At 42.0% G+C, this 18477-nt stretch overlaps 1 protein-coding gene across 2 annotated transcripts in view; it reads left to right on the top strand.

Annotated features, from left to right (window-relative positions):
- The window catches only part of LOC132379183 (tissue-type plasminogen activator-like), a 313799-nt gene extending 302963 nt beyond the window's left edge, over positions 1–10836 (top strand). For both annotated transcript variants that reach the window (XM_059946856.1, XM_059946857.1), the window contains 2 exons: positions 1686–1834; positions 10053–10836. In XM_059946856.1, the coding sequence (XP_059802839.1) occupies positions 1686–1834; positions 10053–10211 (308 nt within the window). In that variant the 3' untranslated portion in view covers positions 10212–10836. The remainder of the gene's footprint in view (positions 1–1685; positions 1835–10052) is intronic.
- Positions 10837–18477: the final 7641 nt, after the last annotated feature.

Genomic DNA, 18477 nt, shown 5'->3' with positions numbered 1-18477 from the left:
GGGAAACAAGTAGGGAAGTTATGGAAACTATGACGATTAAAGAGGAGGAAGTACTGGCGCTTTTAAGGAATATAAAAGTGGATAAATCTCCGAGTCCTGACAGGATATTCCCTAGGACCTTGAGGGAGGTTAGTGTAGAAATAGCAGGGGCTCTGACAGAAATATTTCAAATATCATTAGAAATGGGGATGGTGCCGGAGGATTGGCATATTGCTCATGTGGTTCCATTGTTTAAAAAGGGTTCTAAGAGTAAACCTAGCAATTATAGGCCTGTCAGTTTGATGTCAGTGGTGGGTAAATTAATGGAATGTATTTGTGGAGATGAGATGGTATATATAATTATCTGGATAGACACGGTCTGATTAGGGACAGTCAACATGGATTTGTGCGTGGAAGGTCATGTTTGACAAATCTTATTGAATTTTTTGAAGAGGTTACTAGGAAAGTTGACAATGGTAAAGCAGTGGATGTTGTCTATATGGACTTCAGTAAGGCCTTTGACAAGGTTCTGCATGGAAGGTTAGTTAGGAAGGTTCAATCTTTAGGTGTTAATATTGAAGTAGTAAAATGAATTCAACAATGGTTGGATGGGAGATGCCAGAGAGTAGTGGTGGATAACTGTTTGTCTGATTGGAGGCTGGTGACCAGTGGTGTGCCTCTGGGATCTGTACTGGGTCCAATGTTGTTTGTCATATACATTAATGATCTGGATGATGGGGTGGTAAATTGGATTAGTAAGTATGCAGATGATATTAAAGTAGGTGGCGTTGTGGATAATGAAGTAGGTTTTCAAAGTTTGCAGAGAGACTTAGGCCAGTTAGAAGAGTGGGCTGAACGATGGCAGATGAAGTTTAATGCTGATAAGTGTGAGGTGCTACATTTTGGTAGGAATAATCCAAATAGGACATACATGGTAAATGGTAGAGCATTGAAGAATGCAGTAGAACAGAGTGATCTAGGAATGATGGTACATAGTTCCCTGAAGGTGGAATCTCATGTGGATAGGGTAGTGAAGAAAGCTTCTGGTATGTTGGCCTTTATAAATCAGATCATTGAGTATAGGAGTTGGGATGTAATGCTAAAGTTGTACAAGATATTGGTAAGGCCGAATTTGGAGTATTGTGTACAGTTGTGGTCGCTGAATTATAGGACAGATGTCAACAAACTAGGGAGAGTACAGAGAAGATTTACTAGGATGTTAGCTGGGTTTCAGCACCTAAGTTACAGAGAAAGGTTGAACAAGTTAGTTCTTTATTCTTTGGAGTGTAGAAGGTTGAGGGGGGACTTGATAGAGGTATTTAAAATTATGAGGGAGATAGATTTGACGTGGATAGGCTTTTTCCATTGAGAGTAGGGGAGATTCAAACAAGAGGACATGAGTTGAGAGCAGCCAAAAGTTTAGGGGTAACACAAGGGGGAATTTCTTTACTCAGAGACTGGCAGCTGTGTAGAATGAGCTTTCAGTAGAAGTGGTAGAGCCAGGTTTGGTATTGTCATTTAAAGTAAATTGGATAGGTATATGGACAGGAAAGGAATGGCGGGTTATGGGCTGAGTGTGGGTCAGTGGGGCTAGATGAGAGTAAGCATTCGGCACAGACTAGAAGGGCCAAGATAGCCTGTTTCCGTGCTGCAATTGTTATATGGTTTATATGGTCACACCAAGCTGTGTATTTTTTTTTTAATAGTTTCGCCTTTCTTCTCCAAATTCTTGAAAGAGGCAAAAGTGTACATAGTTTCACAGCAATTATGCGAGTCCTCTCAGTACTATGGAAAGAAGCTGACTGGCAACATGTTGTGTGCTGCTCACCCTGAATGGACTGCAGATTCTTGTAAAGTAAGTAAATGGAAAAAAGATTATTTGTTTTCTTATGAAAATCTATGAATCCGAGGAACACTTCAAAATATTAGCAATAAACTGTGACTTGTAATAGTTTTTTGACAACTGCAATCAGATTTTACCTAGAAAGTATATCTGCTCGCAAAGTGCATATCATTTGGCTTAAGACTAGAGGAAAGTACAACACTTGTCTATATAAAAAAATTTATGATTTATCACATTTCTGAAAAATACCTAAAAAGCACTGACATACAATATTTGCTTCCAAGTGCAATGATATTAAATATTGCCAGTAAAGGGTAAAATTATCATGTGATGTTTTAATCCAAGGTTCTTTTAGAAATCAGGAATGAGACATAAAACTTACTGCTTCATGATAATTTTATTAAGAGTCGATGGAACAAATAGTGACTGGTTTACTAGTCAGAATAAGAGAAACTAAAATTAGCCTGACCTCAGTGGTTGGGAAGATGTTAGTCGATTGTTAAGGATGAGGTGATGACACAGGACAAAATAGGACAAAGTCAGTATGGTTTCCTTCAGGGAAAATCCAGTCTGACGAACCTGCTGGAATTCTTTGAGGAGATTACAAGTAGGATAGATAAAGGGATTGCAGTGGATGTTGTATATTTGGAGTTTCAGCATGCCTTTGACAAGGTGCCACACAAAAGGCTGCTACCAAGTTAAGCCCATGGTATTACAGAAAAGTTAACTAACATGGTTCGAGCATTGGTTGATAGTTATGAAGCAGCGAGTGGGAATAAAAGGATCCTTTCCTGGCCAGTGACTAGTGGTGTTCCACAGGGGTCGGTGTTAGAACCACTTCTTTTTATGCTGTATATAAATGATTTAGATGATGGAATAGATGGCTTTGTTGCCACATTTGCAGATGATATGAAGATTGGTGGATGGGCAGGTAGAGTGGAGGAAACAGGTAGGCTGCAAAAGGACTTAGATTAGGAGAATGAACAAGAAAGTGGCAAATGAAATATAATATTGGAAAATGCATGGCCATGCACTTTGGTAGTCAAAATGAATGTGTGGACTATTTTCTAAATGGGGAGAAAATCCAGGAATCTGAGATACAGAGGAACTTGGGAGCCCTTGTGCAGAACAGCCTGAAGGTTAACTTGCAGGTTGAGTTGGTGGTGATGAAGGCAAATGCCGTGTTAGCATTTCATTTCAAGAGGTCTAGAATACAAACGCAAGGATGTGATGCTGAAACTTATAAGGCACTGGTGAAGCCTCACCTTGAGGTATTGTGAACAGCTTTGGGCCCCCCATCTTTAAAAAGATGGGCTGGCATTGGAGAGGGTCCAGAGGAGGTTCACAAGGATGATTCCAGGAATGAGAGGGTTATCGTATGCAGAATGTTTGATGGCTCTGGGTCTGTACTTGCTGGAGTTCAGAAGGATGGGGGGTGATCTCACTGAAACCTTTCGAATGTTGAAAGGCCTAGACAGAGTAAATGTGGAAAGGATGTTTCCCATGGTGGGAGAGTCTAGGACAAGAGAACACAGCCTCAGGATAGAGGGGCACTCTCATTTCAAAACAGGGATGCAGATAAATTTCTTTAGCCAAAGGGTGGCAAACTTGTGGAATTTGTTGCCACCTGCAGCTGTGGAGGCCAGGTCATTGGGTGTATTTAAGGCAGAGATTGATAGGTTCTTGATTGGACAAAGCATCAAAGGTTATGGGGAGATGTCTGGGAACTAGAGTTAAGGAGGAGATAAAAAAAAGGGTCAGCCATGATTGAATAGCAGAGCAAACTCTCTGCGCCAGATGGCCTAATTCTGCTCCTATGTCTTACGGTCTAAAATAGCACCTACCATAAAACAACTATTTCACACTTCCAACATCAGAAAAAATTCCATTCAATTCTGTAGATGAGGAACATTCAAATACTGCAGTCCCAAGTTAACCAATGAGAAAGCTCATTCACTTACTGCAGAACAAAGAAACACAGAAACATAGAAAATAGGTGCAGGAGTAGGCTATTCGGCCCTTCGAGCCTGCACTGCCATTCAGTATGATCATGGCTGATCATCCAACTCAGAACCCTGTACCTGCTTTCTCTCCATACCTCTGATCCATTTAGCCATAAGGGCCATATCTAACTTCCTCTTAAATATAGCCAATGAACCGGCCTCAACTGTTTCCTGTGGTAGAGAATTCAACAGATTCACCACTCTCTGTGTGAAGAAGTTTTTCCTCATCTCGGTCCTAAAAGGCTTCCCCTTTATCCTTAAACTGTGACCCCTCGTTCTGGACTTCCCCAACATCGGAAACAATCTTCCTACATCTAGCCTGTCCAATCCCTTTAGAATTTTATATGTTTCAATAAGATCCCCCCCTCAATCTTCTAAATTCCAGTGATTATAAGCCTAGTTGATCCAGTCTTTCTTTGTATGAAAGTCCTGCCATCCCAGGAATCAATCTGGTGAACCTTCTTTGTACTCCCTCAATGGCAAGAATGTCTTTCCTCAGATTAGGGGACCAAAACTGCACACAATACTCTAGGTGTGGTCTCACCAAGGCCTTGTACAATTGCAGTAGAACCTCCCTGCTCCTGTACTCAAATCCTTTTGCTATGAATGCCAAAATACCATTTGCCTTTTTCACCGCCTGCCGTACCTGCATGCCCACCTTCAATGACTGGTGTACAATGACACCCAGGTCTCGTTGCACCTCCCCTTTTCCTAATCGGCCACCGTTCAGATAATAATCTCTTTTCCTGTTCTTGCAACCAAAGTGGATAACCTCACACTTATCCACATTAAATTGCATCTGCCATGAAGTTGCCCACTCACCTAACCTATCCAAGTCACCCTGCATCCTCTTAGCATCCTCCTCACAGCTAACACCGCCGCCCAGCTTCATGTCATCCGCAAACTTGGAGATGCTACATTTAATTCCCTCATCTAGATCATTAATATATATTGTAAACAACTGGGGTCCCAGCACTGAGCTTTGCGGTACCCCACTAGCCTCTGCCTCCCATTCTGAAAAGGTCCCGTTTACTCCAACTCTTTGCTTCCTGTCTGCCAACCAATTCTTTATCCACATCAATACCATACCCCCAATACCATGTGCTTTAAGTTTGCACACTAATCTCCTGTGTGGGACCTTGTCAAAAGCCTTCTGAAAATCTAAATATACCACATCCACTGGCTCTCCCCTATCCACTCTACTAGTTACATCTTCAAAAAATTCTATAAGATTCGTCAGACATGATTTTCCTTTCACTAATCCATGCTGACTTTGTCCGATGATTTCACTGCTTTCCATATGTGCTGTTATCACATCTTTGATAACTGACTCTAGCATTTTCCCCACCACCAATGTCAGACTAACCGGTCTATAATTCCCCGGTTTTTCTCTCCCTCCATTTTTTAAAAAGTGGGGTTACATTAGCCACCCTCCAATCCTCAGGAACTAATCCAGAATCTAAGGAATTTTGAAAAATTATCACTAATGCATCCACTATTTCTTGGGCTACTTCCTTAAGCACACTGGGATGCAAACCATCTGGCCCTGGGGAATTATCTGCCTTTAATCCCTTCAATTTACCTAACACCACTTTCCTACTAACATGTATTTCCCTCAGTTCCTCCATCTCACTAGACCCTCGGTCCCCTACTATTTCCAGAAGATTATTTATGTCCTCCTTAGTGACTTAGTGAAGACAGAACCAAAGTAGTTATTCAATTGGTCTGCCATGTCCTTGTTCCCTATGATCAATTCACCTGTTTCTGACTGTAAGGGATCTACATTTGTCTTGACCAATCTTTTTCTTTTCACGTATCTATAAAAGCTTTTACAGTCAGTTTTTATGTTCCCTGCCAGCTTTCTCTCATAATCTTTTTTCCCTTTCCTAATTAAGCCCTTTGTCCTCCTCTGCTGGTCTCTGAATTTCTCCCAGTCCTCAGGCGTGCTGCTTTTATTTTTGCTAATTTATATGTTTCTTCTTTGGACTTGATACTATCCCTAATTTCCCTTGTCAGCCACGGGTGCACTACCTTCCCTGGTTTATTCTTTTGCCAAACTGGGATGAACAATTGTTGTAGTGCATCCATGCGATCTTTAAATGCTTGCCATTGCATATCCACCATCAACCCTTTAAATATCATTTGCCAGTCTATCTTAGCTAATTCACGTCTCATACCTTCAAAGCTACCCTTCTTTAAGATCAGAACCTTTGTCTGAATTAACTATGTCACTCTCCATCTTAATGAAGAATTCCACCATATTATGGTTACTCTTACCCAGGGGGCCTCGCACCACAAGATTGCTAACTAACCCTTCCTCATTGCTCAATACCCAATCTAGAATGGCCTGCTCTCTAGTTGGTTCCTTGACATGTTGGTTCAGAAAACCATCCCGCATACATTCCAAGAAACCCTCTTCCTCAGCACTCTTACCAATTTGGTTCACCCAATCTATATGTAGATTGAAGTCACCCATTATAACTACTGTTCCTTTATTGCACACATTTCTAATTTCCTGTTTAATGCCATCCCCAACCTCACTACTACTGTTAGGTGGTCTGTACACAACTCCCACCAGCGTTTTCTGCCCCTTAGTGTTATGCAGCTCTACCCATATCGATTCCACATCCTCCAGGCTAATGTCCTTCCTTCCTATTGCATTGATCTCCTCTCTAACCAGCAATGCTACCCCACCTCCCTTTCTTTCCTGTCTATCCCTCCTGAATATTGTATATCCCTGGATGTTGGGCTCCCATCCTTGTTCACCCTGGAGCCATGACTCTGTGATCCCAACTATATCATATTCATTAATAACTATCTGCACATTCAATTCATCCACCTTGTTACGAATGCTCCTCGCATTAACACACAAAGCCTTCAGGCTTGTTTTTACAACTCTCTTAGCCCTTATACAATTATGTTGAAAAGTAGCCCTTTTTGCTTTTTGCCCTGGATTTGCCTGCCTGCCACTTTTACTTTTCACCTTACTACTTTATGCTTCTACCCTCCTTTTACACCCATCTGTCTCTCTGCACTTGTTCCCATCCCCCTGCCACATTAGTTTAAATCCTCCTGAACAGCAGTAGCAAACGTTCCCCCTAGGACATTGGTTCCAGTCCAGCCCAGGTGCAGACCATCCTGTTTATACTGGTCCCACCTCCCCCAGAACTGGTTCCAATGCCCCAGAAATTTGAATCCCTCCCTCTTGCACCATTTTCAAGCCACATATTCATCTGAAATATCCTCCTATTTCTACTCTGACTAGCATGTGGCATTGGTAGTAATCCAGAGATTATTACCTTTGTGGTCCTACTTTTTAGTTTATCTCCTAACTCCTTAAGTTCACCTTGTAGGACCTCATCCCGTTTTTTACCTATATTATTGGTACCTATGTGTACCACAACCACTGGCTGTTCACCCTCCCACTCCAGAATGTCCTGCAGCCGCTCAGAGACATCCTTGATCCTTGCACCAGGGAGGCAACATACCATCCTGGAGTCTCGTTTGCAGCCGCAGAAACACCTATCTATTCCCCTTACAATTGAATCCCCTATCACTATAGCCCTCCCACTCCTTTTCCTTCCCTCCTGTGCAGCAGAGCCACCCATGGTGCCATGAACTCGGCTGCTGCTGCCTTCCCCTGATGAGTCATCTCCCCCAACAGTATCCAAAACAGTGTATCTGTTTAGGAGGGAGATGACCTCAGGGGACTCCTGCATTACCTGCCTACTGCTATGCTGTCTAGTGGCCAACCCTTCCCTTTCTGCCTGTGATGTTGTGCCGACATCATCAATGCACTTGCTGATGTAGCTGGTCACTGATGCAGTATACTCCTCTAAGTTGGTAGAGTCGCCATAGGTTGCAGACTCCCTGAACATGTGCCAGTCAGTGTGCTCAAAGCAGTCTTGAAGAGCAGAGATGGCTCCTGCTGGCCAGGTTTTCACCTGTTTCTGAACTGGTCTGGAGCGCCTGACGAGCGGTCTGTATGCTGGGATTAGCATCACAAAGATGTGGTCTGAGTAATCGAGGTGGGGGCAGGGCTCTACCCCGGTACGTGTCAGGGATGTTTGTGTAAACCAGGTCCAATGTGTTCTCCCCCCCCTCGTTGTAAAGTCCACAGACTGATGGAATTTGGGGAGCAACAGAGAGTGCTCCTCTGTTCAGCCAAAGTAGCTTGCAGAGGGTAAGAAACATTGTACAAAATTGCCAGGTTTTTGTGTAGGGTCCTTTCTTGTACCACAGCCTCCAGTGTGTCTATTTTGACTCCTATAGCAGAGCCAGCCTTTTCAATCAGTTTATTGAGCCTGTTGGCTTCACTTGTGATAATGCCATTACCCCAGCACAACACCACAAAGAAGATTGTACTGGTGACAACAGACTGGTAGAATGTGTGAAGGAGAGACTTGCGTACTCCAAAGACCTCAGTCTCCTTAGAAAGAGAAAGTAAAGGCGACCTTGTATACAGCTTCTGATTTGTTGCTCCACTCAAGTCTGTCATCCATATGCACCCCCAGGTACTGGTAGGTCCTCACCATCCAATTGTAACAGAGAGAAGTGCACACTTAGTCTTCCTAAATCCATCACCATATCATTTGTCTTACTGATGTTGAGCTGCAGATAATTCATCTTGCACCATTTGACAAAGTCCTCCACCACGGTTCTGTTTTTATTCTCCTGTCCTCCCTTTATAAACCCAACTGTTACTGAGTCATCAGAAAATTTCTGCAGATGACATGACTCAGTGTTATGTCTAAAGTCTGAGGTATACAGGTTAAGCAGGAGCCAGTGCATTCTCCTGTAGGGCCCCGGTAGGGCCCTGGTGCTGCTTGTAGCAATGTCTGACACACAGCTCAAATTGTGGTCTGCCAGTCAGGTAGTCCATTATCCAGAATACAATGGAAATGCCAACCTGCATTGAACAGAGCTTTTCCCCAAGCAATGAAGGCTGGATGGTATCAAAGGCACTTGAGAAACCAAAAAAACATGAGCCTCACTGTGCTGTCCTGCTTATCCAAATAGGATTAGGCTCTGTTCAGCGAGTAGATGACAGCTTGGTTGACTTAATTGTGCTCCTGCTAGGCAAACTGCAGGGGATCGAGGATTGGTCTGACCAGGGGTTGGAGGTGAGTCAGGACCAGCCTCTAGGCTCCTCATGATGCGTGAGGTCAGGGAAACTGGATGGTAGTCATTCAGGATTTTCAGTTGGCCCTTCTTGTGTATTGGGACCACATGATATTTTCCACACAGTCAGGACCCTTTCCAGACTGGGACTCAGATTGAAAATGTGCTGGAGAACTCCACATAGCTGCTCAGCACACTCCTTCAGAACCTTGGGGTTCACACCATCTGGTCCCAATGCTTTGCCGTGTCTGAGTTTATCCAGAGCCCTTCTCACCTGCTCAGCAGTGAAGATGAGTTAATGATGACTGGGGAGTTGGTGGAAGGTGGGGGCTGGGGGAGGTCAAGATACAGATAATAGTAGTTGGTATGTGGAGGTATGGATAGCAAGGAGGAAATGTAGACAGTGGTAGCCTGTGTCGTTCATCCATATGTTGAACTGGAGGAGGGGTGGTGCAAGTGCTGAGGGAGTATTGGGTGCCTTGGTACCTGGACTGATGTGCCAAGGGGCGTGTAAACAGGATGGCAATTGTCAAACACATTGAAGAATTGGTTTAGCTCATTGGCCCATTCACTGCTGTATTCCAAAGCTCTATAGCTAGGCTGATTGAAGCCAGTGATGTTCTTCATTCTTCTCCATACCTCCCATGTGCTCCTCTGCCCAAGTTTGTTCTCCAGCTCTCTCCTTCATTCCTCTCTAGCAACCTTGATCTTCTCCTTTAGCTTCCTCTGCATATGTTTCAATTCCTCTCTGTCTCTTGATCTAAAGGCTGTCTTTTTGTAGTTGAGAAATGCCTTTAGATCACTGGTGATCCAAGGTTTGTTGTTATGGAAATAGTGAACAGTAAGTAAGAATTAAAATCTAATCTCAGAATTGAACAATCAGATCCATTGCATGTATGCCCTGATCTTAGATGGGTTAAACATGTTAAAAAATCACGTTGCTTGCCAATGCAAAGTCAATTTGTTTACATTGTGACTGAATCATATTTCAATTAATTGATTGTTAATACTTATGTGAAGTATTTTACCAGTAATAGCATTGCAACCTCTTTATTGCAATAATTAGAGCAATAGTTAGCTGATATGTTTTCTGTTTTGATTGACAGGGAGATTCTGGGGGACCTCTGGTTTGTGAAAAGGATGGACTAATGTATCTTCATGGAGTAATCAGCTGGGGAGAAGGGTGTGCCCGAAAAAATAAACCAGGAATTTACACAAGAGTAACAAATTACTTACAGTGGATTAAAGAAACCATGGCTGCCTGATCTGAAACTTTTAAAATCATTTCCAGTAATATTCATCCAACTTACCTGGTTTTACTTCTGAAATATATAATTGTGGATTTATTTTGCAAAGATGAATGAGCTACACACTTTGCTGCTGCAAAAACTTTCTGCTTTTTTCTGCATCAGACAGAATACCTCTTTGTATACTTATCATTTTGTGTAGCTTTAAGATTTGACAAAATATATAAAGATTAATTTTAATTGATGTATGGCAAAAAATCTAAGATGACCTTATGTTCAAAATACTTTGATTTTGTTTAATTAAAATTAATTGATAAGATTGGCAATATTACTGTGCACAGTTTGCTTTACAGAAATGCAAAACATGAAATTCAAATCTAGAACCACAGGCTGTAGGATAAAGCTGAATTGAAAAGACAGTTTTTTTTCTGAGTATCAAGAAATTTTAAGCTTGGCAAGCCTGCTTTTCTCTATCAGTGAGAGTAGAGTCAAATTACACTTTTCTGATGCTGAAAAAGTCAGTTGATTGGATTCAAATGGCAGATTACTTCCACACGTTTATGAACATTCCATGTGTTTTATCTTTTATTGAGCAAATTTAGATTGTCCTGTTAGTATTTCATAATGGTAATGAATAAAATATTGAAACAGTTGCCAAAATGTGTATCTTGTGAATTGTGAATTCTTACATTTTTTGATAATCAGTAGAACTGTGTTAAATAATGGTTTCCAGTTTGAGATACACAACCCCACCTATCCTGCTTCACCTTGCTACAGGGTGCCAAGATCATAGATTTCATAGTGCTATAATAATATTGATAACAAAAAAAAGTAGAACACTAGAACTGACCTTTTGGCCCACAATATTGTGCCAAACCAATTAAATTAGTCAAATGGCTAACTAATTTCTTCTGCCTTCTTTGTATATATCCTTACATTTCCCTTGTATATGCATCTATCTATACATCTCTTAAAAGTCCCTAATGGATACTAAAGAGAGTGCAGAGGAGATTTACAAGGATGTTGCCTGGATTGGAGAGCAAGCCTTATGAGAATAGGTTGAGTGAACTTAGCCTTTTCCCCTTGGAGTAACGCAGGATGAGAGGTGACCAGATAGAGGAGTATAAGATGATGAGGGGCATTGATTGTGTGGATAGCCAGAGGCTTTTTCCCAGGCTGAAATGGCTAACATGAGGGGGCATCATTTTAAGGTGTTTGGAAGCAGGTACAAGGGGGATGTCAGAGGTAAGTTTTTTCCACAGAGTGCGTGGAATGCCCTGCCTTTGATGGTGGTAGAGGCAGATACAATAGAGACTCTCGGACAGGAACATGGAGCTTAGAAAAATAGAGGGCTATGCGGTAGGGGAATTCTAGGCAGTTTCTAGAGTAGATTACATGGTCAGCATGACATTGTGGGCTGAAAGGCCTGTAATGTGCTGTAGAATTCTGTGTTCTATATATCTCCCTCCATTACCACACTAGCTAGTGCAATCCAGGCACCCACAACTTCCTGCATGTTTTTTTAAACTTGCCCTGTCTTATTTAGTGGAGGCTAAGGGTGCTGATTCATTTGGAATTAGTTGATTTCAGAATTTAAGCTTGAAATGTTAGAACCAAAGGTATAAAAAGCGCAGCCAGTATGGTATGGAATGGTATGGCTATGGAATGCTCCTCCCTTAAGACATGGGATTGCAGGGTACCTGAAAGTCTCCCTGATGATTGTCTGCAGGAAGTGCACTCAACTTCAGCTCCTGACTGACAAGGTCAAGAAGCTGGAGCTGGATGTACAAAGGCTGAAAACTCAAAGATAAGACTTTTACTTAGATGGTCACAACCAGAGAGTAGGCTCCAGATAGTACATGGGTGACCACCAGGAGAAGTAAGGGGAGTAAGCAGTTAGTGCAGGTTTCCTCTGTGGCCATTTCCCTCAGCAACAAGTACATCCCTTTGGATACTGAAGGGGGCATGACCTACCAGGGCACAACAGCGGCAGCCAAGCCAGAGGCACTGTGACTGGCTCTGTGGCTCAGTAGGGAAGGGTAAAGTCATGAAAGTGATAATGACAGAAGACAATAGTTAGACAATAAGATATAGGAGCAGAATTAGGCGAATTGACCCACTGAATCTGCTCTATTTCATCATAGCTGATTCAACTTTCTTCTCAGCCCCGACCTCTTGCCTTCTTTCCTTATCCCTTCATGCCCTGACCAATCAAAAATCTATCAAACTTGGCCTTAAATATACATGAAGACTTGGCCTCCACAGCTGCTTGTGGCAAAGAATTCCCACAAATTCACCACTTTCTGACTAAAGAAATTCCTGATCTCTGTTCTATTCTAAGGCTGTGCCTTCTGGTCTTGGACTCTACCAACAGAGGGAACAACCTCTCTATATCCACTCTATCAAAGGTTTTCACAATTTGATAGGATTCAATGAGGTCACTCCTCATTTTTCTGAATTCTAGTAAATACAGGCCCAGAGTACATCAAATGCTCTTCATATGACAAACTGTTCAATCAGGAATCATTTTTGTGAACCTTCTTAGAAACCTTTCTACTTTCAGCACACCCTTTTTAAAATAAGGGGTCCAAAACTGCTCACAATACTCCAAGTGAGGCCTCACTAGTGCTTTATAAAGGCTCAACATTACATCTTTGCTTTTATGTTTTAGTCCTCTTGAAATGTATGCTAACATTGCATTTGCCTTCCTCACCACAGACTTAATTTGCAAATAAACCTTTAGGGAATACTGCATAAAGACTACCAAGTACCCTTGCATCTCAGTTTTTTTTCGTGTTTTCTCTCCATTTAGAAAACAGTCACCTTTTTCATTTCTTCTACTAAAATGCATAACCATACATTTCCCGACACTGTATTCCATCTGCTACTTCTTTGTTAATTCCCCTAATCTGTCTAAGTCCTCCTGTAACCTCTCTACTTCCTTAAAACTACCTGCCCTCCACCTCTCTTCTTATCTCCTGTAGATTTTGCAACAAAGCCATCTATTCTATCATCCAAATCATTGACATATGATGTAAAACTAAACAGTCCCAACTCAGACCCCTGTGGATTACCAGTACTCACTAGCAGTCAATCAGAAAAGGCTGCCTTTATTTCCACTCTTTGCCCCCTGACAATCAACCACTGCTTTATTCATGTTAAAATCTTTCCTGTAATACCATAGGCTCATAGCTTGATAAGCAGTCAAATGTGTGGCACAAACCGAGGAAATCTGCAGATGCTAGAAATTCAAGCAACACACTCAAAATGCTGGTGGAATGCAGCAGGCCAGGCAGCATCTATTGGAAGAAGTACAGTTGACGTTTCAGGCCAAGACCCTTCGTGAGGACTAACTGAAAGAAAAGATAGTAAGAGATTTGAAAGTGGGAAGGGGAGGGGGAAATCCAAAATGATAGGAGACGACAGGAGGGGGAGGGATTAAGCTAAGAGCTGGAAAGTTGGTTGGCAAAAGGAATACACAGCTGGAGAAAGGAAAGGATCATGGGATGGAAGGCCTAGGGAGAAAGAAGGGGGAAGGGGAGCACCAGAGGGAGATGGAGAACAGGCAAGGAGTGATTGTGAGAGGGGCAGAGAGCGAAAAAAAAGGGGGGGGGGGGGGTTTGTAAATAAATAAATAAATAAATAGATAAATAAGGGATGGGGCAAGAAGGGGAGGAGGAGCATTTACAGAGCATTGGGACATTGTGAGAGTAAGCGTTCAGCATGGACTAGAAGGGCCGAGATGGCCTGTTTCCGTGCCATGATTGTTATCTGGTTATATGGAAATTGAAGAAATTAATGTTCATGCCATCAGGTTGGAGGCTACCCAGACAGAATATAAAGTGTTGTTTCTCCAACCTGAGTGTGGCTTCATCTTGACAGTAGGATGTGTGGCACCTTGCCAAAGGCATTCTGAAAATCCAAGTATACAACATCAACCGATTCTCATTTGTCTATTCTGCTTGTTATTCAAGACCACAAGACACTGGAGCAGAATTAGGCCATTCGGCCTATCGAGTCTGCTCTGCCATTTCATCATGGCTAATCCTGGATCCCACTCAACCACATACACCTGCTTTCTCACTATAACCTGACAAATCAATTTTCACTTTAAAAATACCGACAGTCTTAGCCTCCACAACAGTCTGAGGCAGGGCATTCCACAGATTCATTACTCTCTGGCTAAAAAAAAATTCCCCTGTTCTAAAGGGTCACCCTTCAATTTTGATGCTGTGCCCTCTAGTTCTGGACACCCCCACCATAGCAAATAGCCTCTGCACGTCCACTTTATCTGGTCCTTCCAACATTTGGTGGGTTTCAATGAGATTCCCCCCCCCCCACATTGTTCTAAATCCCAGTGAGTACAGGGCTAAAACTGCTAACTACTCCTCATATGTTTACTCCTGGAATCATCCTCATGAAAGAGTTTCTTCAAGTAATTCCAACAGATTTGTCAGGCAAGATTTTCCCCTAGGGAAACTATGCCGATTACTGCCTATTTTATCATGTGCCTCCAAGTACCCTGAGACTCCAACATTTTCCCAATCACTGAGGTCAAACTCACTAGCCTGTAGCTTCCTTTCTTCCACCTCTCTCTTCTCTTGAAGAGAACCTTCTCTCTAGTTATGGAAACTTCAAACATTTCATGACCACTGACATTTGGAACTTCAACCATCCTGCTAGTGACTTCCACAGTGCAGACTGACACAAAATACTTATTCAGTTCATCTACCATTTTGTTGTCCTCCATTACTACCTCTCCAGCATTGTTTTCCAACAGTCCGATATCCACTCTCCCTCTCTTTTACACTTTTTATATCTGAAGAAATTTTTGGTATCTTCTTTATTAGTTAACTTAATCCCATCTTTACCTTCTTAGTGACTTTTTTAGTTGCCTTCTGTTCATTTTTAAAAGCTTCCCAATCCTCTAACTTCACACTAATTTTTGCTCTGTTATATCTCTCTCTTTGGCTTTTATGTTGGCTTTGTCTTCTCTTGCTAGCCATGGTTGTGTCGTCTGCCCTTTAGAACACTACTTCTTTAGATGTATATATCCTGTGCCTTCCAAATTGCTTCCAGAAATTCCAGCTGTTACTGCTCATAATTTTAAATACCTCTATCAAGTCCCCTCTCAACCTTCTACGTTCCAAAGAATAAAGATCTAACTTGTTCAACCTTTCTCTGTAACTTAGGTGCTGAAACCCAGGTAACATTCTAGTAAATCTCCTCTCTATGTTGTTGACATCTTTCCTATAATTCTGTGACTAGAACTGTACACAATACTTCAAATTTGGCTTACCAATGCCTTGTACAATTTTAACATCACATCCCAACTCCTATACTCAATGCTCTGATTTATAAAGGCCAGCATACCAAAAGCTTTCTTCACCACCCTATCCACATGAGATTCCACCTTCAGGGAACTATGCACCATTATTCCTAGATCACTCTGTTCTACTGCATTCTTCAATGCTCTACCATTTACCATGTATATCCTATTTGGATTATTCCTACCAAAATGCAGCACCTCACACTTATCAGCATTAAACTCCATCTGCCATCGCTCAGCCCACTCTTCTAACTGGCCTAAATCTCTCTGCAAGCTTTGAAAACCTACTTCATTACCCACAACACCACCTATCTTAGTATCATCTGCTTACTTACTAATCCAATTTACCACCCCATCATCCAGATCACTAATGTATATGACAAACAACATTGGACCCAGTACAGATCCCTGAGGCACACCACTAGTCACCAGCCTCCAACCTGACAAACAGTTATCCACCACTACTCTCTGGCATCTCCCATCCAACCACTGTTGAATCCATTTTACTACTTCAATATTAACACCTAAAGATTGAACCTTCCTAACTAACCTTCCATGCAGAACTTTGTCAAAGGCCTTACTAAAGTCCATATAGACAACATCCACTGCTTTACCATTGTCAACTTTCCTAGTAACCTCTTCAAAAAATTCAATAAGATTTGTCAAACATGACCTTCCACGCACAAATCCATGCTGACTGTTCCTAATCAGACCCTGTCTAACCAGATAATTATATATACCATCTCTATGAATATTTTCCATTAATTTACCCACCACTGATGTTAAACTTACAGGCCTATAATTGCCAGGTTTACTCTTAGAACCCTTTTTAAACAATGGAACACCATGAGCAATACACCAATTCTCCAGCACCATCCCCATTTGACATTTGAAATATTTCTGTCAGAGCCCCTGCTACTTCTACACTAACTTCCCTCAAGGTCCTAGGCAATATTCTGTGAGGACCCGGAGATTTATCCACTTTTATATTCCTTAAAAGAGCCAGCACTTCCTCCTCTTTAATCGTCATAGTTTCCATAACTTCCCTACTTGTTTCCCTTAACTTACACAATTCAATATCCTTCTCCTTAGTGAATACCAAAGAAAAGAAATTGTTCAAAATCTCCCACATCTCTTTTGGCTCCACACATAGCTGTCCACTCTGATTCTCTAAGGGACCAATTTTATCCCTCACTATCCTTTTGCTATTAATATAACTGTAGAAACACTTTGGATTTATTTTCACCTTACTTGCCAAAGCAACCTCGTATCTTCTTTTAGCTTTTCTAATTTCTTTCTTAAGATTCTTTTTACATTCTTCATATTCCTCGAGCAGCTTGTTTACTCCATGCTGCCTATATTTATTTATTAAACAGTCTGCTGTGCGAAGTTGGAACTCACTGATAAGTCGATTGCCCTCACACCAATAATAATGAAGTGTTTTGAGAGATTGGTCCTCTCCCACGTTAAAGTCACTGTCCCTGCTACAGTGGACTCACACCAGTTTTGCCTATAAAGCAAACAGGTCCGTGGAGGATGCCATCTCATTAGCTCTTCACACTGTCCTGACACACCTAGAGGAAAAGGGCACATACGTGAAGACGTTGTTTACAGATTATAGCTCTGTTTTTAATACTGTCATCCCCAGCAAACTCATCTCCAAACTCCATCAGCTAGGCCTCAGCTCATCACTCTGCAAATGGGTCCTGAATTTCTTGTTCAGTTTACACACTGTGTGACTGGGCCCTCATTTGTCCTTCACTACTATCCTGAACACTGGTATACCACAAGGTTGTGTATTGAGTCCCATACTCTACTCCCTCTTCACTTATGACTGTGTACCTGCATTTAACACCAATTCCATCATCAGATTCACAGAAACACAACAGTGATTGGGTTGATCTCCAGCAGAGACGAATCAGTGTACAGAGCGGAGGTACAGAACTTAGTGAGCTGGTGCTCAGTGAACAACCTGTCTCTTAATATCGTAAAGACTAAGGAGCTAATTATCAACTTTGGAAAGTCACAGGATGACGAGTACGCTCCAGTCTACATTAATGGAGACATAGTGGAGAGAGTGTCCAGTTTCAGGTTTCTGGGAATATACATCTCAGAAGACCTTACATGGTCCACTAACACTACAACAATAGTAAAGAAAGCACAGCAATGCTTGTTTTTCCTCAGGATGTTGAAGGAAGCTGGTCTACCTGAACAGAAGCTGGTGACCTTTTACCGACGCACTATAGAGAGCACCTTAACATACTGCATCTCTGTGTGGTATCCCAGTTGTACAGCAGCTGATAGGAAAGCGCTTCAGCGGGTTGTCTCTAGTGCACAGAAGATCATCGGGACACAGCTCCCAGCCCTGGAGGACACCTACAGCTTACGCTGCCTAAGAAAAGCTACAAGCATTTGTAAGGACAATACACACCCATGCAATCATTTGTTTGAACTTCTTCCATCTGGCAGATGTTATAAGATTTTCTATGCCCGCACTTCCAGACTGAAAAATAGCTTTTTCCCCAGAGCAATAATTGCTCTGAACCAATTGATCAAGCACCATCCATAAATTTGTTATATTGCTACTTTTAATACTGGTTTTATGGCTATCATGCATCTGAGTTGCGCTTTTGTACTGCTGGACATTGCTTGTACTGGCTGGTTACTTGATTTTATTTGTTGTTTTATAGCATTGAGCACGAGAGTTGCAAACTCATTTTCGCTGTATTGGTGCATGATAAATTGTGCAATGCAATGAAAATAAAGATATTTCATTTTCCACCATCGACCTCCTCCAATTGTCGCTGCCCTTTAGACCCTTGCTCCGTCCACCCTGTCCAGAGGTCTACCAAATCTCTCTATTCACGTCTTCTTTCCTCATCTCTCCCCGGCAAAAGGACCACAAAAAACTCTCTTCCAGCTCCACAAGACAGAGCAACAATCTCCTCATTGGCT

The sequence above is a fragment of the Hypanus sabinus genome, chromosome 21 (genome assembly GCF_030144855.1).
Source record: "Hypanus sabinus isolate sHypSab1 chromosome 21, sHypSab1.hap1, whole genome shotgun sequence".
Taxonomy (NCBI): Eukaryota; Metazoa; Chordata; class Chondrichthyes; order Myliobatiformes; family Dasyatidae; genus Hypanus; species Hypanus sabinus.
Note: the sequence above shows the minus strand (reverse complement) of the source record. Positions and strands in the feature narration are given on the sequence as shown.